The 22,491-nt window shown below is 48.7% G+C and overlaps 1 protein-coding gene across 2 annotated transcripts in view; it reads left to right on the top strand.

Moving 5' to 3' along the window:
• GRID1 (glutamate ionotropic receptor delta type subunit 1) overlaps positions 1-22,491 on the top strand; it is a 714,118-nt gene that overhangs the window by 222,673 nt on the left and 468,954 nt on the right. For both annotated transcript variants that reach the window (XM_054580465.1, XM_054580464.1), the window contains exon 4: positions 13,505-13,710. In XM_054580465.1, the coding sequence (XP_054436440.1) occupies positions 13,505-13,710 (206 nt within the window). The remainder of the gene's footprint in view (positions 1-13,504; positions 13,711-22,491) is intronic.

Genomic DNA, 22,491 nt, shown 5'->3' with positions numbered 1-22,491 from the left:
CTGATACCTGGGGTGTGAATACTCTCAAGGTGGCTGAATTGAGCGTCGTGGTTTCACTGGGCACAGATTTGGGAAGGGATGACACACCATTGTGTGGTATTTCCAATACAATAGTCATTAATAGCCTCATGAGCATAGATGAGGGTAAAATGAAGTGAAATAGGAAGCAATGAGCTTTGGGTATTTATCAGTTTTGTTTGTAATATAATTTGTTTAGTTATAAGTGCATTTAATTTATAGTGGCTGTGTTTAATAATTGGCTTACAAATTTCCTGAAAATTTAACAGTAGGCACTAATGAGGTGGTTCAGGCCAGTTCTGGAACATCACTGCTATGTGAGCATGCGTGTGAATGAGTGTGCTAGTGCATGTATATGTGTGAGCCAGTCTGTGCATGAAGGTATGAGTGAGCATAAGTATGTGAGTGTGGGCATGAATGTAAGTATGTGAACACAACTGTCGTGTTAATGTGAGCAGGTGTGTGAGTGAGTGTGCCCATGTAAGCTGAAGGCTGGGAGGCCATCCTGTGCTGCCAGTACAGACCTGGGGCTGAGTGGCTGTCTACTGAGGGTGACCCCCTGCCCTCTTCTCTCCTATGTGTCCGTCCCTTGTCATTGGTTCCCCAACCACCCATCCTAGAGAAATAACCTGGTGCCTGTCACCCCATACTCCTGTCGTGCCATCCTTCTCTGCAGCCATAGGCCCTCCTCTCTACCCCAGTCTCCTGCCTGCATGCAGACTCCACTGAGTCCTGCCTCGGTCATGGCCTTGGCTTGTAATGGCCTCTGGACATTTGCCCTCCAGGTCATACCCCCTCTTACAGAATTGCCAAATGGACTTTTGAAAATTAAATCCTTTCTTGCACCCCAGGGTGTCTCCACACTGTCCTCTGTGGTCTTCCCTGCCTTGGACTCCAGCCTCCTCTGCACCACATCCACTCTCTGCTGCCTCAGAGAGGGCCTGGCAAAGCCATCAGCACACCCACTGACTGTCCCCAACCCCAGCTCAGCCTGACGCCCAGCTCTGCCTGATGCCCTGCTCCACCCCTTCCCCAGTAGTCCCCAGGCAGAGGACCCCTGCCCTCCTTCTGCCTGGCACAGCCCACACTGTCCTCAGGGGCTGGTGCAGAGACTTGTTCCTGGGATGGTGTTTGCACATCTCTCCTTCTCTACTGTGAGGTCTTCGCAGACAGCCATCCACCCCACCTGGTACCCATCTAGCACAGGGAGGTGTGAGGCTCTGTGCATGCTGCCCAGGCTCGGTCGGGACTGAGTTCTTTTGCAGAGGTGGCATTTGGGGGCTCCCAGGGAGGGGTGGTGGCATTTGGAGACCCCTTGCCATGCTTCACTCCTGGGTCTGGTTGGCAGTGCCTTTTCAAAGGCAAGTTCCAGAGGAAACAAATTAAACCCAAGTAAATACCAGAAAGTAATTATGTAAATTAAATACATAAGTAAAAGAACATCTGTCATGAGGTCAGTGGAGAACTGTGAAGACAGAGGCTTCCTGCTCCAGGGCTGGCAAGGAGCAGGAGGTGTGAGATGGCAGTGTCAGTGGAGAGGCAGCCGTCGTTCGCAGGCCCTCTCACACCTGGACTCTGTCTCAGGTGCTGTGTTCATCTCCCGTTTGCCCCTCACCATGGTCCTGCTATGGAGGAGGCTCCACCCTGAGCATTCCACAGAGGCAGGAACTGAGGTTCAGAGCTGAGGAAGCATGTTCAAGCCGCGGATGGCAACATGGATGAGCCCCTCTCTTGGTATCACTCTGCCTGGCTCCAGCCATGGGGGTCACTCAGGCACATGCCGGGGCTCCTGGCTGCTTCCAGAGCACTGACTTTGTTGTCCGTCCATCCTTCCTCTGCCTCAGAGTCTTGACATGCAGTATTCAGGAGGGGTGGGGCTGTCGTTGCTGAGACCATAGACCCTGGTCTCAACTGACCCACAGACTGCCCTGATGCCCTTCCTTCTGTCCGATGCTTTCTGGCCTGTCCCAGGAATGCCCCCGTGACCATTTCCCTCAGGCCACATGAGGCTTCATGCCCCTCATGGCCAAATGGGACTATCAGTGGATATCCCAGGTGGGCTGCTGAGTTCCAGGGGGCCTTTAATCCTGACATCTTTGTGGTTTGGAGTACTCTTCCTTCTGCCTACCAAGAAAAGGCCAATTTGTTCTGCAGGTCCCAGTTCCTGTGCTGAGCTCTCTGAAGGCTTCCTAGAGACTTTTCATTCCCCAGACAGCACCTGAGCAAACACTGTCCTTCCCATGCACATCCCTTGGCTCCTAGCATGTCTTTGCTTGTTTGTTTCCATTGAGCTCCTTGTCTGATCCATCAGATTCTGATCCATCTCTCTACCTCCACAACAGTGTGGCCCAGTGTGGGCACCAGACATGTGCCTGGAAAAAACCTGAGTGAGTGAGGTGTTCATGGGGCCATACCATATCCTTGCCACTGAGGAGGCGAACAGGAGTAGGGTCAAAAGGTGGTGTCCCCAGTGTTCCCTGGGCAGGTCTGCAGATATGGCACACAACCCAGCTGAGGCTGCTGTTGCCAGGAGTGTGGGCCTTTCCTCAGAGTGAAAATTTACAGAATTAATGAAGATACCACATTTCACTTGTATGTCAGTTATTAATACTGATTGCACATTAACAGCTGGTAATAGAATTCATCACATTTTCATTTTGTTGCCATTCTTAAAAGCTAGACTTGAGCACTTGACCAGCATGCCTCATGGTCTCTCTGGAGCTCCATGTGCCTGGCCTTGCCACTTTGCCCTGGGTGGGGAAGAGGCCCTGGCAGCCACCATCAAGTCCCATGCCTGATGTGGCACAGAGAGCAGGGGCTCTAGTTATAGATGGGTCTGGGGTTGAATCTCAGCTCTCTTCTGAGCCCAGGACTTAACTGTGAAATGGGCATAATCTGACAATTCCCTACAGGTGCCTAAGGGTTAGATGAGCCTCAGCATCTGCACATGCCTGGAGGAGCTGATCTGCCTCCTTTTCATCCCTTCCCAGTGCCTATGGCTGATTGGCAGATGGTGGTAAAGAGCTCTGGGTCTGGCATCAGAGGCCTGGATTTGAACCCTAGACCTGCCTCTAACTGTCTGGATGACTTCGGGCCATACTTCAGGGTGTTATGGAGGCAATATGCGCAAAATGCTTAGCATAGCGCCTGCACAGTCAGGCCTTAATAAGCAGGTACTGTGATGACTGTGTCATCAACCTTACTACATGTGACATCAGTCTTGCCCTGCCACAGAGGGAGGTCATTTGTGAAACTGGAAATTCAAACATGGCTGTTTTGGGCAGACACTGGTAAATCACTTTTCTAGATTTGCTTCAAGATCTTACTTAACTTAGAGAGAAGTCCAGGAAAATACCCCAAACTTTCTTAAAGCATGACTGTGGGTCATTCCTCTTGCCTGCTGTGTGGTGTTAATGGAGGGGCTTGAACTCTCAGCTTTGGTTTTCCCATCTGTGAAATGGGATGTTTATCCCTTCCTCATAGGCTGTCGGAGGAGCAGAAAAGAAATGAAGCACCTAAGCATCCCACAGCTCTGGGAGGGGGAATCCTGGCTCTGGGCCTGCCTGCCAGGCACCAAGAACCTGAGGCATGGAGTGGCCTCTCTGGGCTGGAGGCCAGTCTCCTACAGATGAGTCTGGAGAGGTCTTGCTCCCTTTCTGAGGAGCCTGTGGGAAAGGCCATCCTGGGTCCTCATCCTGAAAAGATGGCATCAGAGCTGCAAGACTTTGCAAACCAACCCTATAATCTTGGAGGAAGAACCGCCAAAATCAATATCAAATACCTTGTAAGTGAAAGGTGACAGGAACATCAAACTTTATTTGTGAAAATTCTAAGATCATTAGCATATTATGGATTCTTTAAGAAAATGATCTTACTCAGTTGACAGAAGGGAATTGCAAATCCAAGGGACTGTTTATTGCAGTGGGAATAAGGGACCTGCTAGATTTAAAAAAATGCTGAAGGAGCCAGAGATTTGAAACATAAAGACAGTAGCAGATCAACACCACAGAATTGTATACAAATAGTGGAACCCAAGTTGGAACAGAAGTTGGTGAAGAATTATTTTATGAACTATTTTCATCATAACATGTGTAAAATGCAAATTTTGATCATTATGTAAATTAGTTACTTGGTGTAATTTACTTAATTCAAAGCACTTAATGCAGCGTGGTATGTTTTTTCCAAAGTGCCGGAGTAGACGTTTATTTTAAATTGTTTTTAATCTTGATCTTACAGCCTGATTATTTAAACTGTTTTCCCCTTGTGTTTGTTTTTTAAATGGAAAGGAACCGAACTTGGGAGAAATGAACATGTTATGACCAGGCAATGGCCTCCATTGCCAGGGCTTCAAGCCAGGAGTATGGATAGGGCCCATGCATGAACCTTTGTGTCTGAAATGACATGTGTGCCACACACCATGTGTGCAAATGTGATCACAGATGACCCATTCTGCTTTCCGGAGTCGACTCTTGGATGGTTTCCTGGCTGGTCCGAAACCTATTGGAGCAGAAGGCTCCTGGGTATTGTGGGCCCCTACTAGGGGTAGAAATTTGTTCTTTTTCTCAGAGAGTTTTCAATGACAGACCTTCTCCTTCAACCACTTTACAAATTTGAAATTTCCATTATCACAGAAGGGAGAGCTGACCTTTTTAGTCTCCTATCGTGTCATCTGATTATCAGGATGGTACCTCCCTTCTTGATGAGCCTCTAGAGCAAGAGAAATGACTTGTTCACTTGGGAACCCTTTGGGGGTGTTCCCAGGGCTGATGAGAATGTTGAAAGGGAGCTGACAGCTACTGTATGTCTATTTTGCACTGTGCAGCAGCGATGTGTGCCACTCTCTGAAGGATCGCGGCATTCCCATGAGGCCGGTGGGGTTAGCTGTTTTGTAGATGGAGGAATGGGCTCAGAGAGATGGCTACCCAAAGTCACCACCTTGTGAAGGGGTGGATTCAAACCCAGGCCTGTGCTTATTCTGTGCCCTGAGGAAATGTGACCAATAGGGCTGCTGCTGTGTGACCCCAAACACAAAGGAGGGGGGAGGACCTGGGCAGGGGTCTTGGGAATGAATTTGAATGTGGGTAAACTACATCTGGGAGAGAATTCAATGCATATACTTGGGGGCCAGATAAGAAGTTTCAGAAAAGTCCATGGAATCAAAATTGTATCTCAGATTTTAGAAAATTTGCCAACAATCCCCAGACACTTGTAACTCTGAACTCTGTCTGGGTGTGAGGCAGCAGACCTCATACATATATACATATATTATGATGCTAAAATCTTCTTCATAGATACTCTCAGTTGTTGGACCTTTCTTGGAAACTGAAAATAGTGGAGGAAGCAATTGGAAATGTGTTCTTTGGTTTAAATTTTCAGAAAGAAAGTATTTAAAATACCCAGAGACTATTTGATTTTCAGGAGGAGTGGTAGAAAAGTCACAGTTATAACCTTAGATTTTGAAAAAACTTTCGCCCAATTTTGAAAAAAAAAGTTCACGCCACAAAGTCAGGAAGTCAAGACAGATTAACTTAAGAAGCAGAAGCAGTAAAGAAGAGTCTCACGAATAATGGGAAGACAAATAAACATCCCCCAGTCGAAGGGAAGGGAGAAATCCCCAGAAAGAGAACTAAATGAAGAAGAGGCAAGTAAACTATCAGATATCGAGTTCAAAACAATGGTTCTAAAGAAGTTCAGTGAGCTAAGTGAGCTCAAAGAGAATTACCAAAAACTACAGGGAAACTACAAGGAACTTACTGCAAACTATATGAGCATGAAAAAGGACATAGAAACTATGAATAAGAGACAAGAGGAAATGAAGAATACAATTTCTGAGTTGAAAAACACAATTGAAGGAATCAAAAGCGGGCTCGATGAAGCAGAGGATTGAATCAGCGAGCTGGAGGGCAAGGTAGAAAAAAGCTCCCAGAAAGGGCAAGAAAGTGAAAAAGACTCCAAAAAAATGAAGAGGCATTTAGGGAAATGGAGGACAACTTGAAACGTAATAATGTCCATATAATAGGGATACCAGAAGAAGAAGAGGAACAAGGGATAGAGAACCTGTTTGAAAAAGTAATGATGGAAAACTTCCCTAACTGGAGGAGAGAAAAAGTCACACACGTCTAGGAAGCACAGAGGATCCCATTCAAGAGGAACCCAATGAGACCCACTCCAAGACACATCATCATTAAAATGGCAAATGTCAAAGACAAACAGAGAATCCTAAAGGCAGCAAGGGAGAAAGAGGTAGTAACATACAAGGGAGCTCTGGTACGGCTTGCGTCTGACTTCTCAACAGAAACACTATAAGCCAGAAGGGAATGGCAAGAAATATTCGAAGTCATGAAAAGCAAAGGCCTGCAACTGAGACTGCTCTACCCAGCAAGGCTCTCAATTAAAATGGAAGGTGAAATAAGGTGTTTCCTAGGCAAAAGAAAGCTAAAAGAATATACCTCCACCAAACCAGCACTGCAAGATATGCTAAAAGGACTGCTTTAAGAAGAAAAAGATTGAGAAAGAGAAGAACACAGGTACAAAGGGAAAAAGATGAATAAGTACCTATCAATAATAACTTTAAATGCAAATGGATTAAATGCCCCAATCAAAAGACATAGGATAGCTGAATGGATAGGAAAACATAACCCACACATATGCTGCCTACAAGAGACCCACCTCAGAACAAAGGACCTACACAGACTGAAAGTAAAGGGATGGAAAATAAGTATTCCAAGCAAATGGACAGGAAAAAAAACTGGGGTAGCAATACTTGAAAAAATAAAGAAAAGAAAAAGAAAAGACTTTTGCCCAATTTTAATTACAGAAGTAGGGCTTTGACTCCATCAGATACGTGGCCATTGTGTGGTTGTTGAAGTTGCTCTGCATTTCAGGTTGGTTCTTACTTTGGTTCAATTTGATTCCACAGACTTCTACTGTCTCTGACTCTGTGCTTCACACTGAACCTTGGGGTGTGTAGCACAGGAGCCCCAAACCAGGGAGCTGCTTAAGTGTTCATGATATGCCAACAAAAACCACCTGATGGACTAGCTGATGTGGTCATGCCGTTTATTACTCACATTAAAGGGGAGTACACTGATAGCAACCGGTTGGTGGGAGAGAGACCACACCTCCTCCAATTTGAGGCTTACTATATGGGATCCCAGACAAAGGAGGCACGTGTGACTCCTACCTGTGATGCTAAACTACATTTCCTTAGTGTGCATGTGTAGCAAGAAGCAGTCACAGAACAAGAAGCCACTCCCAAAAGGAAATAAGGAGGGAGTTATAATCCATTCCCAAAACAATACACATTCCTTCTGGCCAGTAGCCATCTGACTAACCTTCAGTTATGGGAGAGGGGAAGGGCCATGTCCATTGACCCCACAGGGTGGATGGAAGTTTGAATTCTGACTCTGGATCTGAGATGGTCTCTGATGATTTCAGTTGGGCCTTGATGGAGAAGTAGGGTTCTATAAACTTCAAATTGGGAGCATCCAGATAGAGGGTATGCATGTGTGCAGTGTGTGTGTATGGTAGTGTGTGTGGTATGTGTGGGTAGGGCGGATGTCGAGGGAAGGGCAGAGTTTCTTTTCTGGAGTTTGGGTACATGATTTCTGGTAGTTGTGGTAGTAGGTGATGGTGACATAAAATCAAAAACAGAAAAAGCTATTTGGATCAGGGATTCACTTACATACCAGGCTAAGATGTATGGAATTTATTTATGTACAATAATAAAGTCACTAGAAGTGACTTTTTATTTTTTTGTGATTGGTGCTTTTGAGGACATTAATTTCTTGGCAACTTTAAAATGAACTTGTGTTTTTCGTGGAGATTTTGGAGGAAGACTACATATGAGCAGATGTGAACTTAGCAACCATCCTAGTGGAGTGTATGGGAGGGGGCCCCATAGGTGTCTGGTGTAGACATCCCAGGGAGAAGTTGCTGATGCTTGAACTCAAGAAGGGATCAGGGCAATGGGCTCCAGGATGTTTAAGAGGAGAAGTTGAGAGCCCTTGGCCAGCCAAGGTGTCTGCTGTTGCTATTCTCTTAGGCTGCAAGAGGGAAGCCCAGGATTAGCTGGGAATGTGACCAGGATTCCATGAGGGGAGGGTGTTGGGGAATGGGTGAGAGCAGAAGGAGCACATAGTATCTGGCAGCCCAGGGAAGAGAGGGCCTCAAGAACAGATGGTCACAGGCTGGGTGCTCTGGAGACCCCCTCTTTGTTGAAAGCCAGGAAGTGCCAGAGGGTATACAGACCCAGCATTAGGGAGCTGGTCTGTAGTGGGGAGTTGGGGCAGGGCAGAGGAGGCCCAGGGTTTGGGCACCTGGGGCTTGGGCTCCCCACTTGTCCAGTGCTGTGGGTGCTCCCTGATGCTCACCAAGCACACTTCCTTCCATGGCAGGTCCACGGTCCAGGACTCCCTTCATGTGGTGGTGCAGATGCAGAAGTTTCCATAGGCTTTTCCCTTGTCTCCTCCCAGGAGCCTTCCCCACCCCACACCTGCAGTTTTCTCTAGTCCAACACCTGTTTTCCTAGGAGCTCTTAGCACTGTTGGAAATGATCTGTTGAGCACCTTGTTTATTTGTTCCAATCTGTTCTCCAGCCCCTGAAATGTGAGTTCCAGGACCACAGGAACACTGTGGACTCATTCACTCTTGTTTCCCAGCCCCGAGGTGAGGGACCAACAGAGAAAGCTCCCAGTGAATATCCGAGAAAGGAAGGAGTGAATCAATGAGCCTTGACAGGACAACCTGAGCCGGCTTGGGTATTGCAAAGACTTCTGGTGATAGGGTCCCTTGAGAGCCCAGGGGGAGGGCCAAGGAGGCTGAGGCCTGTCCTGGATAATGTTACACCAGATTCCTCATGAGAATGGACTTGCCCATGCTCCCTGAGCTGCCTCCATTCCCAGGGAGCAGGAGGCCTGTCCCTGTTTCTATGGGTGGCCGATGTCCTTCTACATGGTTCTTGCCTCCTCTTACTGCCTCAGAAAGCTGGGGTCTTTGCCTTCTGCCCTTTCTGAAATGGGGCTGATGTGAGATTGGCTGTGGCCCCATCAGCTTCTTCCCCAGTGCAGGTGGGTCTGGTTGGGGAGCTGCACCAGCATGGTCAACTGGACCAGCCAGTCTGCACAGGGGATGGCCTGGGTCAAGGTGCAGAACTCTGGGTCCACCAAAGGGGGTACTGGGATGTCCATTCTACTGCCCATGGGAGTAGCCTCAGCTCTGTCCCTAATCTACCTTCTTGGAGAATCCTTCCTTCCTGCAGAGTGGCAGTGGACAACTGCCTTTCCTGGAGGGATAGGGTAGGGTGGCATTGCAAACTCAGTCTCTTGTAAGAAGAAAGAGATTTTGTTGGAGAAGCAGGTTACCTTGGCCTCATTCATGGAGAATGGCAGGTGGGCCAAAGTTAGCTTGTGCTCTTGACTGTTATTCTGATCCCAGCCTTTTCCAAGTCCAGCTGAATAAGAGCTTCAGAGGCTGAGAGCTGACCTTTTCAGCCAAGTGGGAGCCGACAGTTGTAGCCAGGGGCTGCGGTCCCTCAGGAGTGCAGCCTTCAGCCTGCATCACTTTTTCTAGGTGTGACGAGGCAGCCTCTTGACAGGGAGCTTACCTTCTTCTTGATGGCTCCTTCAGAGGCTGCCTGAAAAAGAAGGTAGAGAGCAGCAGCTGAGGACACATGGGAGTTCTGAGGGCTTGATTTTTCTTTGCGTGCATGCTCTCATGTGTTCTTGTGGCATCCAAGGCAGCTGTCACCTCCCCACCCCCAGCACATCCTATTCCCCAAGGAAATGAAACATTCCTTTGGGTTGAGACAGTTTTAGTCAGGGGACCTCAGGGAAGGGACTGAAGGGACTTCTTTCTGAGCCTGAGGGCAGTAACCATGATGGCATGACACTGAGGTCCTGGGAGCCCTGCCAGACTCGTGGAGCCACAAGCACATATACAGAGCCTTGCTGGAGCCCTCCCTGAGCACGTGCTCATGTAAACATGCAGAAAGCATGCCGACACAGACACAGCCAGTCTCTGCCACATCAAAGACTTGCAATGGCCTTGGAAGGCAGTGGAAGATGAGTGGGAGCTGGTAGATGGTATATCTCAGGGTGTCACCTTCGTACCTTTCCCAGGTAGCTCTCATCATCCTGTCCTCTTTTCTCAGATCTAGGTCAGAGCTCAGGCCATTGGAATGAGGATGGTTGGTGTCCAAAGGGGTAGGGCTGCATGAGCTACCAGTGGCCTTGCCTTGGGACTGGCTCCTACTCAGCCACATGTGGGCAGTGGCATAGGAAATTTATAATGCATCTGTTGAACTCAATCTACCAGTTAGTTATTGCTGCATCTGTTGAACTCAATCTACCAGTTAGTTATTGCTGAGAAAGAAATCATCCCACAACTTAGTGACTTAGAGCAACAATCATTTATTATTTTTCATGTCTATAGATCATCCAGGCAGTTGTGCTCTGGCCTCACTTGTGCATATGAATTTGGCTAGCATGTGGCTAGGGGTAGCAGCCTGGGGCTGACCTGGTTCTTCCTGATGAGTGTGTACCCTCCAGCAGGCTGGTCTAGGGGTGTTTTGTGCCAGCGCCAGGGTTGAGGAGCAGAAACAGAAATGTGCAGACATTGATTCAAACCTCTGCTTATGTCAAGTTATAACTGTCTCATGGGACAAAGCAGGCCATCTGGTGAAACCCACAATGGGAGCTGGAAGGGTCGTCAGAGTGACAGGGCAAGAGGCATGGAAATATCACCAGGGGCCTAAATGCAGCTACTCTCCCAAGTTTGGAATCATTTCACCAGGCTTGTGAAAGGAAGGTTTCTCAGACAGTACTGTGCAATAGAACTTTCTGTGATGATCCATTATACATCATCTATATCTGTGCTGTCCAATATGGTAGGCACCAGACAGATGTGGCTATTGAGTACTTGGAATGTGGCTGGTGTGACTGAGGAATTGAGTGTGTGGTTTTATTTAATGTTAATGAATTTAAGTTTAAAATTAAATAGCCCCATGTGACTAGTGACTACTATATTGGACAGCCCAGATCAAGGGAAGAACCATCATGGGCACCGGTAGAAAAGGAGCTGGTTTTGAGCATGGATGTCTGCTTGGTGCTGAGGTGTTCAAGCTTATAATTGGCAGGCATGAGTTGTGCTTAGGAGAGGGAGGGGGCAGGGTTGACACCATCCCTGAGTTTTTCTAGTTGGGGGTTCCCTCTCCCTGTTACACTTCTGCTCCTTGAGCCATTTCTGCACATTTGCCCTGCCATTCCCTCGGATCAGGGAAAGTGCTCTGAAGAACCTCTTCCTACTTTTCTGTTGAGAGTCTTTGGAGCTTTAGCTCTCCAGGAGCAGGCTGATGGAGAGTTCATGGCCTCCCTGGGAATCTGAGGGGTGTTGACAGCCTTGGGCTTGCATGTCGGAAGCCCCAGTACTGGGACAGGCATCAGACACTATGTGGTCTTCCATCAGTTGCCTTTCCTCACTTGACAGCTTTGGGTGAAGAGGGCCCATCCTGCTCCTGGGCACTTTCTTTTTGTCTGACTCAGTGGGCAGAGCAACACTGAGATCCCCATGCTTTGCCAGGCAAGCAGTTCTGGACACATGTCTGTGTTCCAGGGGCCACACTGCCTATGGATGCAGCTGGATGAGGTCACGGCTGGACTGGAACACAGGTACCACTGGCTTGAACATCAGTCATATGTTTGCCATTTCTAGTCAGGATCCTATTTGGGCACTTCTGTGCCCTCCCTATGGATCATAAGGAGGCTGGTTCTCTGGGCCTCCCAGATGCAGGCTCCTGAGACACAAGCAGGTGGTACCTTCAAGAATGTGGTTCCTCACAGTCCTGTGAAAATGGTAGTTGGTGACTTTCATCTCCAGTTTACAGATGAGCCAAACGGGCACAACTGGATAGGTGATTTGCCCAAGTGTTTAAGGAACGATTCTAGGTTCTAAGTGTGGCAGTCCATGGCTGGCCCTCAGGCTGTATCCCGAGGCCCTTTCTCAGGTGGGGAATAGGGCCTGCGCACTGACCCCAGGACCCCAGTCGGACTGCCATGCTCTCCTCCCCTCCTTGGTGCTGTGTTTGGTTCTCCATGATTACTATTGTCATGTCCAGCTTGGACTAGACTTACTAGTAAGCCCGTCCACAGAAGACAGGCAGCACAGGGACCCTGCAGTGCTCTCACAGTGCCTGGCACACGTGGAGCTCTGGAAGTTTGTGGAATAGGCCTGAGGTGAAAGTTTGGGAGAGGAACTGGTTGGGAGAAAACCTGGTTGAATTAACACCATTTACTTTGAATTTGATTCTTGGGCCTCTGCATGCCCGTGGCAGCCCACGGGTCATCCTGGGCACCAGGAGAGCGCAGCTTTGTGAAATCTAGGCAGGCCCAGAGTGTCCTTCAGAGGGAGTGGCTCAGCTGTGGATCTTGTCTTTGGGACTCAAATGCAGATATGGGCCAGATGAGAGAAACATCCCAGGCTTTGAAAAAGTGGCTTATGGGTTGAGACTTTGGGTTGTAAGTGACAGAAATCCAGCTCAACTGGACTTTGACTCATGGAACTGAAAAATCCAGAAGAGACAGGTTTTAGATACAGATGGATCCAGAGGCTTAAATCATGTCATCAGGACCCAGTCTCATGCTGGGACCTGCTTGCCTCTGTGTTAGCTCCATTCATGGGCAGGTCTGAGAGAAGATTTGGGCTATGGCTTAAAAAAAATATTAGCATTTCTGGCCCTCAGAAGAGGAGGCCTCTCTCCAGCCATGGGCTCACATCCTGCCCTTTTGGTATCCACAAGGGAAAGAACAGGCCTCTCTCCCAGGTGCTGCACCGAAGTGCCGGGAGGGCATTCAATGGACCATCTTGGATCATCTTCTCTCCCTGTTGGACCTGGGATAAGAGCAACCCTGGCTGGAAAGAGAGTGGAGGAGCATCTTATCCAGGAAAGTCAGGTCCTGGGAAGAAGACAGGGTCCCAAGCCTCAGGGATGGGGTGAGAGGATATAAGCTATTCAGTCACAGGATCAGGGCAAGGTCTGCATCAGTCAGGGCAGTCAGTGGCCTTAGAACACCCCTGGCTCCTTGACTCTCCATGGGGAGTAGCAGGAGGTGGAGGGAACTAGGGGCCAGGGCCAGGGACCACCAGCACATATAGCCATGAGGACAGAACTGACAGGATTCTCATTCCCACTGGGTTAAAGAAACAGGGAGAGAAAGGAGCTCATCATAAAGGATATTTTCAGGCCACAAGACCTGTTGGATGGCAGAAAGTGCACCCCATAGTGCAAGATACACCCTGGGGCTGTATGCTAGTGATGGGTGTTGGGACTAAATTTGTGTCTTCCAACCTTTATTCAGTGGACCGCTGGGGTAGACTCGAGCCCTCACTTCTGTGGTGGCCTGTATTGGGTGGGAAGTGTTGGAGTTAGACCTTGCACAGTTCCTTTCTGCTTAAAGATGGTTCTCTCCTCCTCCTTTCTCCCCCTACTCAGATATCCGTGGTCTCCAAAGCTTCCTGGACCAGGCCTCCCGGCTGGGCCTTGATGTCTCTTTACAAAAGGTGGACAAGAACATCAGCCACGTGTTCACCAGCCTCTTCACCACGATGAAGACGGAGGAGCTGAATCGCTACCGGGACACGCTGCGCCGTGCCATCCTGCTGCTCAGCCCTCAGGGGGCCCACTCCTTCATCAATGAGGTAGGTGGTGGGGCCTGCAGCCATGGCAGTAGCTACACAGGTGGCTCAGGTGGGCTGCAGCTATGGTCCACTCATTGTGTGTGGCCAAAACAGGCATGGGAACCCCTGGGTGCTGGGATCACAGCACACACCAGGAAGGGAGAGACTGAGCACAACTTGGCTCCTGACCGGTCCCCAACATGTGACCCAAGATTTGCTCAGATGATGAGAGGTTGGGGGCAGCTAGTGGGAAGCCTGTTTACAAGGCACCGCCAAAGATTTCTAAGGCAAAACTCAGGCAGCTAGCTTTTTTCTTTCCTTTTAATTTTCTTCTTTTTTGATAGGTGTAAACCTCTAGAGATAAAATAAATTTCCAGCTCTCTGCAGAGGGGGACTGCTCTTGCCTTGGGATTTGTTAGCACCTGGAGGAGGTGTTGGTTGCATATAGCCAAATGATACCTGGTATATGTGTGCTTAGCTTGTGGGTGCCTGGGCTAATCAGTGATTTTTTTAAAAACATCTGCATTAGAGTTCAGGGCCTTCTAATGAAGACAGGGCTCACATGTCTAACAAAAACTCTATTCATTTTTGAACAGACAGCTAGAAACACTCTGAGCTGCCTGACTGGTGCCAGTCCTGGTGGTCTGATGGCAGAGAGATGACAGCTGGAGTTGGCAGGTTTCTCTTTGGCCTGGGTTGGCTTTAGGGTGCAGGGCTATGCTGGCAACGTAGTGTGCCTGGGAGCTGGGGCAGACTAAAGGGGCTACCGGGCAGCTGAATACTCCCTGCGGTTTCCCTTCCAACCCGTCACCTTGTTGGCCCTCTCTGATGGAAAGGAAAATGAAGTGAAAGACAGAATTACACTAATTCCGTTTGATGTACTTTACTTGCTTATTCTGCTTTCCCCTCTAATTAATTATTACTCAGAATGCTACCTCATGCATCAGGAACCAGCATGAAGCCCACTGCTGGAGAACTTTAAATGTGGAACGTGTAATTTGGTGCAATTGGCCAGCAGCCCTGATGCAGTCTGCTAATCAGGCCCGGATCGCGCTGGTGGTCAGCCAGGCTATGATGTCCTATCGTCACTCAGCTTTTTCATCAGAACACGTTTCCCTGTAGGAAGGGATTCAGGCCAGTCATGGGCAGTCCAGGAGTAGCAGCACTAATGTGTCCAGACGTTCTCAGAATGTACCCAGAAGTGTCTGCTCACAGGAAAGCTTTTCTCCTTGTTAAATTCCACAGCCAGAGGTGACTCCGGTGATGGTGTCTGCTAATTCTGCCGCCAGCCTCCTCCCTCTCTTCTCTCACCCGTCCCTTGCCATCTCTCCTTGCTTCCTTTTCTCCTTGACTCTGCTCTGCCGTTAAGCTTGGAAGTGGGAAGCATATTGGTTTGAAAGTTATACAATTTGGGGGCAAATCCCAGTCCCCGCACTTATTTATTGTGTGGTCTTGGGTAATTTGCCTCTCCTTGTAACCTCACTTTCTTTGTCTATCAAGTAGAGACGAAGGAGATGACAGACACAGAAAAAGCATTTGGCGTGTAGCTTCTCAAGAAGCACCTGCCCTCCTTTCACTGTATTCATTCATCATATCCCTTCCGGAAAATTCAGCCTTTCTTGTGTTCCTAGGCCCTGCAAGGATTTAACACATAACCAAGATGTTATTTCCAAGTGGCTAATTATGCAGACTTCTGCAGTGTTGGATACACTTGGCTTGTCTTTGGCCTATTGCCTTCTCCTTCCCCTAGATCGTGTTTGCAAAGCCTTTGCTTTGCTAGGTGCTGCAGAGCTGGGGGTACCCCTGGAGTAGCCACCTGGCAAGAGTGACAAGCCCCTGGAAGTGGTGGCTGGAGACTGTGGGGAAAGACAGCACCTGGGTTTCATTATTTCAGTTCCAACTGGTCAGAGTCTTGATCTCTGGTCTCATACGCCTAACGCCAGGAGGGACATGCCATCCTTTTGGGGTGCTCACCACAGGCATCCTCTAATCCTTCCACCTCACAAATGAGGGAACCAAAGATTAGGAATTTAAAGGACTTGCTTAAGGTCATGCAAGTAGTCACAAGGAGACTGGACGGAATTCAAGTGTAGATTTGACCCACTCCAGAGACCTTGCTGCCCAGTTGCTGGGACGGCCACAGAAAATACAGGGGATTGCAGTGACTGTAGTGGCTAAAAGATGGCTGTGCTGGCCTTATTCAGAAAGCATGGTTCCAGGGTCTGACAAAGGTTTTGAGGGTGTTGAAGCTGAAAGAATTTTAGTGCATCTACTGTGAGCTGTGGGGGAATCTGACCCTGTAGGTGAACATGACCTGTATGACCCATGTGGCTGATTAGCCCAGAAGGTCCCCTGGTAGAGATGTGGGGATGTCATCCCAGCAAGAAAGCTTCATTACTCCCTGGAGACATTCCGTGGGCTTCTTGAGCAGACTGACACAATCTCTTCTTTGTTGTGACATGGACAGACATTGTTCCCAAGGGTGACCCAATGCCAGGACATGCCCTGAATTTATGAACTCAAAACATTGTTATGGGGCAATAAATGTCTCCCTACCCCATTGCTATTGATGACATGTAGCTGTTGTGCCTGATCAGGGCTGGCCTGGGTGACCACAGGAAAGATGGTTTACATGGCCCTGCCAGCTCTAATGGCTCCCCTCCCCCACTTGAAAAGCCTGGCCATTGGCATGAATGGAACTGGAGACTATAATGCTAAGAGAAATCAGCCAGTTGGTGAAATACAAATACCATATGATTTCACTTATAAGAGGAATCTAATGAACAAAATAAACTAATGAGCAAAATAAAACCAGAGGCATAGAATCATGGAACAGACTGACAACTATAAGAGGGGAGGTGGGAGATGGGGACTGCTTGAAAGAAGGTGAAGGGATTAGTCAAAGAACATATATAAAGGACACATGGACATTGTGTGGGGATTGACTGTGGGAGTGGAGGGGGACAGGCTGGGTGGAGGGGGGCAAAGGAAGGAAAATTGGGACAACTGTAGTAGTATAAACAATGAAACATCAAAATAAATAAAAATAAATAAATGAATAAATAAAGAAAGAAAGAAAGAAAAGAAAATAAAAGCCGGGCTATTGGGAGTGAGGGAGGAAGATGGCTTCGCTTGAACCTTTTATATTTTGCTACATGTGAATTGGGAAGGCTGGCACTTACACTGTCATTAGTGACAAGTCCTGCATGACATGGACTAAGCTGCCTGGGACCAGCCAGGTTGTCCATGTGCTGGGTTGGGAGCCACTGCTTCTCCTAGCATCTAGGACATGTCCATTCGGTTTGGTGATCTTGGCATGGGAGGCCATGTACCACTAGCTTCTCTGTGATCCCATTTTATGGGGAGCTACCCTTGCTGGGGCCACAGGTTTGGGGATCCTGGACTTGGTGGCAGGTGGGACGGTTGGGGATGCAACAGACTGAGGTTTTGAGGCCTGCCTGAGGGACTGCATGGGCTTCTATAACAGGCCACCTCCAGATACCCTTGCCTTTTATTGCTTAGTCTTGACTCCACATCTCCTTCTCTGAGGTCTTTTGATCACAGTCTTAACAACCACATATCAGTGTGTTATCTTTGAAAGACTTCCCTTAGAGAGATTGAGCTCAAGGGTGACAGCCATCCAGTCCTCTGACCTGAGGTCTGGAGCCCACTGTGGGCTGCCCTTGGGACTGCCAAAGACATAGGCTATGGAGGGAGCCGTTCTGCCAGGAGGAAGGCTGCTTCTCCCTGGGCTTGGTGTGGGAGCTGAGTGAGTGTGGCAGAGCTTTATAGTCACCTTCTACCAGGGAAGCGAGTTGGAGTCTTCCCACCCTTACCTGAGCCTCTGCTCTTCTCTGGATTGCTGGCTGCTACATGAGGCTTCAGCGGGCCGTGACAAGCACCCCTGATTCTCTGTTCTCATGCAGCCCGTCAACTTGAACCACCAGCCAGGGCAAATGGGCATGTGGTGTCTTCTCTTTACTCTAAGGCAGTGGGATTCCTGCAGTGACCAAGGTGACAACTGCTAGGGGGGTCCGAGGGCAGAGGCCGTGCTCCTGGGGCTCTTGCCTGTGGATGCTGCAGCCATCTCCATTCTGTTCATGGGTTCCTTCTCTCATTTCTCCAGTATGTTATGAGCCTGAGCGCTGTGCCAGGCTCTGCGCTGGGCACTGAGGCTATAGCCCCTGCCCTCATGGTGTCCCTAGCTTGGTGGGGAGGACAGAGGTGTAAACAGACCCCTTTGCCTGTAACAGCAGAGGTGTGGACCAGGTCCTGTGAGAGCACCAAGGACGAGAGCAGTGCCCTCTGCCCAGTGATAGATGAGATTAGCCAGAAGGTCAGTGATGCTTCCTGGAGTAGGTGACACTGTGGCTGGGTCTACAGGAACAAGTTTTCATGAACTCTATAGCCAAAGTGAGTCTGGGGGACGAGAGGTCAGAAAGCCTCAGTGTGTTCCGGGACTCATGTGTCACACGATTGCAGCAGGGGGTGGGTGGGGTGTGGAGGGGCTGGAGCTGAGGCTGGGATGTCAGCAAGAAGGGGCTCCCTAGTCCAGGGAGGGGATTCTTGGGTGGTATATGTGTCTTAGTGTTCTTTCTTCTCCAGTTCAGGTTTGATAGGAAATCTCTAGTTCACAGTCTGTTTTGGCCCTGGGGTTCACCTCCTGGAGGAGATTCCTCCTGTCACTTGCCCATCTGTCTATCCATCCATCCTTCCATCCCCCCAGGCATCCAGTCATCCATTCATCCAATATGAATTGGGTGCCTAGGATAGACCAGGAACATATCAAGAGCTAGCTGAGAACACAGAGGTTCCCCTACTGTATGGCCATAGTCCTTCTGAGCACTCTGTCCAGTGGCCTGCCAGAGAGGGCATGTCTCAGCACTTTCATTCACTGAGGCCTCCTCTGGGCATGTGTGGGGGACTCTAGGACTTCGCCTTTCAACTCTCATTCCTCATTTCTGTGCTCCCGTCTCTGGTTGTACTTAGGCCTTCCTCTTTCTTTTTGTATCCTCTTTATTTCCTCCTCTCTTCTTTCCCATCTCTTTTGTTTGACTAGAAAGAGTAGAAAAAGTAAACTATTTTAAGCCACGTTAAGGGATAGTTGTAGCAGGTGGCATTTAACTTTGCAGCTAGACAATTATGAGTGATCTCTTCCTATAGCGGGAAGGATGGGAGGGAGAACATGAGGGGAATGACCTATTGGTGGGATACCTCCCCATTGATCTGGGAATGGGGGGGTCACCTGTCACCCAGGCTGGGAAGAGTGGGTGAATGTGAAGGGGTAAAGGTGGAAAGGGCCACTTTCAACAGGGCTCCCCACTCCTGCCCAGACAGGTTTCCCAGGCAAGGGGTGTGGCTATAGGCAATTTAACTCTGGAAGCACAGCCTGGGTTAACTCCTGGCTTCTAACCATTGCTTCTCAGAATATGCTGCAGTAAGTGAGCTTGCTCCCACAATTTGAATATAAAGACTGCACTTTTTAATTCATTTGTAGCAAAGGTAAATTTAGTAATCACAATGTTCTATTGTCCCACATGATAGATTCAATATTTCTCACTTTACCATGGTAACTCTTTAGCAGATGACGTTATCACTCAGATCTAGGATAGTTCTGTGCTATTTAAGTATCATTTACCAGAATATTTTAAATTACTAATTAATTATAGGAGATTAATTTTTAAATGTGGCCCTGCATTTGCATTTAATTATATCCTACTGTTTATGGATTTTAAAGCCTGAGTGCTGTAGCAAAAGTACTACAAGTTTGAGAAATTCATTGCCCTCCCCCCACTTTAGAAATTCTTAGAAATGAGATTGTGAGGAAAAGTGTTCTCTAGAGTTTCTTCTGGCAGGTTTGGAGCTCAGTGATGCTAGGGCAGCCAGCACTCAGGGCCTGGCTGAGATGGAGAAAGGAATAGGGAGCTGTTTGGCCAGGGCTTGTGTGTGAGACTCCACATGGCCACTGTCTCCTTCCTTCTCTGTCTCCACACTCCTCTTATCCTTCCAACCCCCCTGTACACTGCAGAAGCCATTGTGGACTCCGACCCTGGACACCAACCAGCTCTGGGCTTGTTAGGTTCTTTGCATCCCAGCCCACTGCTCCTCCTCCCTGACAATACCTCACATCCTGGACACCTGCTGCACCCTGAGCACACTGCCATTGCCACCCCACTTGGCCATCTGTTTGTATCTTGCACCCCATGGGACCTAACAGTATGTGAGGGCAGGAGTTGGGACATGTTCATCTTTGTTAATTGCCTTTTGGGTTCTGTGGATGATGGTTTGCAAGCAGATGGAATCCAGGAGCTCTGACCTCTGCCCTAAGCAAACATTCTGTAGAAGCTAATTGCCCAGTGGGCAGACTAAACACATTTGTAACTCTTTAGCCAAGCAGGGATACTCGATTGTTTTAAAAGTATTTAATGTTTGATTTTTTGATATTTCAAAGGAGCATCCAAGGCCTTGTCAGGGAGAAACGCCAAATATTGCTGGACCTTCTGGTGTTCATTTTGATTGATTATCGTCTCAATTTCCAGTATGCCATGAATCATGCTACACCATTCATGAGCTCAGGGACAAGGAAGGCCTTACTGGGCTGTCTGGGAGGCCTCTTGGCTCCTTCCTTGGGTCAAAGAGAGGGTTTGTGAACCTGAAGCGTGGGCCTGGAGACAACTGGTGTTCTTTCCTTCCTTTATGTGTCATTAAATAGCTAGCAACACGTGTCAGCTCCTCCCTGAAGGAGTCTCTATGGCTTATTAGCAGGTAGCCCCTTTGGTGGGGAGGCAGCAGGAATGAGATATAAGACGTTTACAAAAGGAAACAGCCTGCAGCAGCCAAATGACTCAATTAACCTTTCTGCTCCTGGATCCACAAGGGCATTCAGCTTGGGGGGCCTCTCTGAGGTGTGAGTCAGCCATTTGTTGATTGAAAGGGTGGGTGGGGAGCCCAGAGGGGAAACAGCAGAACTCCCCCACCACGGAAGGAAGCCAGAAATCTGGGGGTGTGAAGAGAGGCAGAAGTGAAGCAAGGTTATGTAAACTGGAATAGATTCAGTCAGAGAAGCTGTCTGTGCCCTGCAGCCCACATCTGATGCCATCCCTTGTATGCTCCTAAATAGAGCCCTTGGTCAGTGCCAGTAGGAACTTGGCCTTGGCCACCTTTGTCCAAGCTGCCACTCAGCTTGAAGAAGGGAAGGCCTCTGCTTCAGTTAGCTGGTGCTGTGTAACAAACCATCCCACAACTCACTGCTGTGAAACAAGCCTTTGTTGTTACTCATGAGTCCCCCAGTCAGCAGACCTGACTCTACTGATTTTGCCTGGACTTGCTTGTGCATCTGTGGTCAGCTGGCCCTCAGTGGGGGCTGGCTGGTCAGGATGGCAGTTGGATGGCTAAAAGTTGGGGTGATGGGGTGACTGGGCTGTGGGTCTCTCCTCATCAGGCATGCTAGCCCACACTTAACTTTTATGGCAGTAGCAGAGTTCCAAGAGAGCAAATGCAAGTGCTCAGGTCCACTCGAGGCCTGGGCTGAGACCTGGAACATCATCACTTTTGCCACCATCTTTGTCAAAGCAAGCCATGAGGTCAGCCCAGACTGAAGAGGCAAGTGAGAAAGCTCCTGGGAAACTCCTCTTGGGGGAACTGTGAAGTCACATTGGATACAGGACAAAGTGGTGAATTGGGACCATTTTGTAATCCCATCCATCATGCCCCAGTGTGTAGATGGGCTTTTTGGGAGGAAGCTGATGACTTGCAGGTCTATGGGTGACAGGATCATGTGCTTCCTTTCTTTCTCTGTTTCAGCCTTGCTCAACTTTGAGGTGAGAGTGGTGAGGAGGGGCATGTGGAACAGAGAGAGAGAGATGGAACAGGCCTTTGTTTATTGAACTCTCATTCGTAGACTCATTAACTCACCTAATCTTCCAAACAATGCTGGAAGGGAAGCGCTGTTCAGAGCAGTGGAGCCTGGAGGATTTAGGGATTTGTTCCTGCTCCCTCAGATAAAGGGACAGAATTGGGATGTGAATTCAGACTCCTTGACTCAGAGCCCAGCTGTTTTCCACTAGTGCCAATGGCAGCAGGAAGCTCATTGCCCATTTCCTCTGAGAGCACGCTGAAGTACAGACTTGATGAACATGACCACTGAGGATCAGGTGGGATGGGGGAAGGTGGACTGGACACCTCTGAGAATTCATCTGAGGAATGAGGGACACTCTCTCTCACCACGGTCCTGTGTCCACTATACACCTGCAGAGAGTGTGAGGTGATCATCAGACTGCCAGTACCTCTCTTCTTCGTAACTGGAAGAGCAGCTTCCATGGGACCCTCTGGTCACCAGTGAGCCTGAGTGCATTTTACATAACCCTTTTGTGGTGTGGTCAGCAGGGCAGGGATGGGCAGAGTTCCTGATGGACCTGGCCAGCTCCTATTCCACCTCTTCACCATGTGCCTCTCTTAGCTCTGCTTCCCCATCTGTGTAGTGGATTTCATGATACTTGATGCATAACATTACCCTAAAATTGAGCATGGGGAGCATTCTGGGGTACAGGCCTCCCCTTTTCTCTCTCACAGTGTCTGACACAGAGCTGGCACCCAGAATGTGCATAGTAACTGCTGTGTGAATGGGGAGATGGATGAGTCTTAGAAAATGTAAAGATTTGGGGCATTGAGGGCCTTAAGAAAAATGAAAAATCTTCTGTGACTTCAGGCAAGGTCAGTATTCCAAATTTTGAAATATGCTAGTGGTTGACATCAGAGATTCTCATGGTGACCTGCTGCTGGGTTGATTGACTGAAGGAGAAA

This window comes from Pteronotus mesoamericanus, unplaced genomic scaffold (genome assembly GCF_021234165.1).
Source record: "Pteronotus mesoamericanus isolate MK-2021 breed Mesoamerican mustached bat unplaced genomic scaffold, CSHL_Meso_final contig_59, whole genome shotgun sequence".
Classification (NCBI taxonomy): Eukaryota; Metazoa; Chordata; class Mammalia; order Chiroptera; family Mormoopidae; genus Pteronotus; species Pteronotus mesoamericanus.
This window is presented reverse-complemented; position numbering and strand designations above follow the sequence as displayed.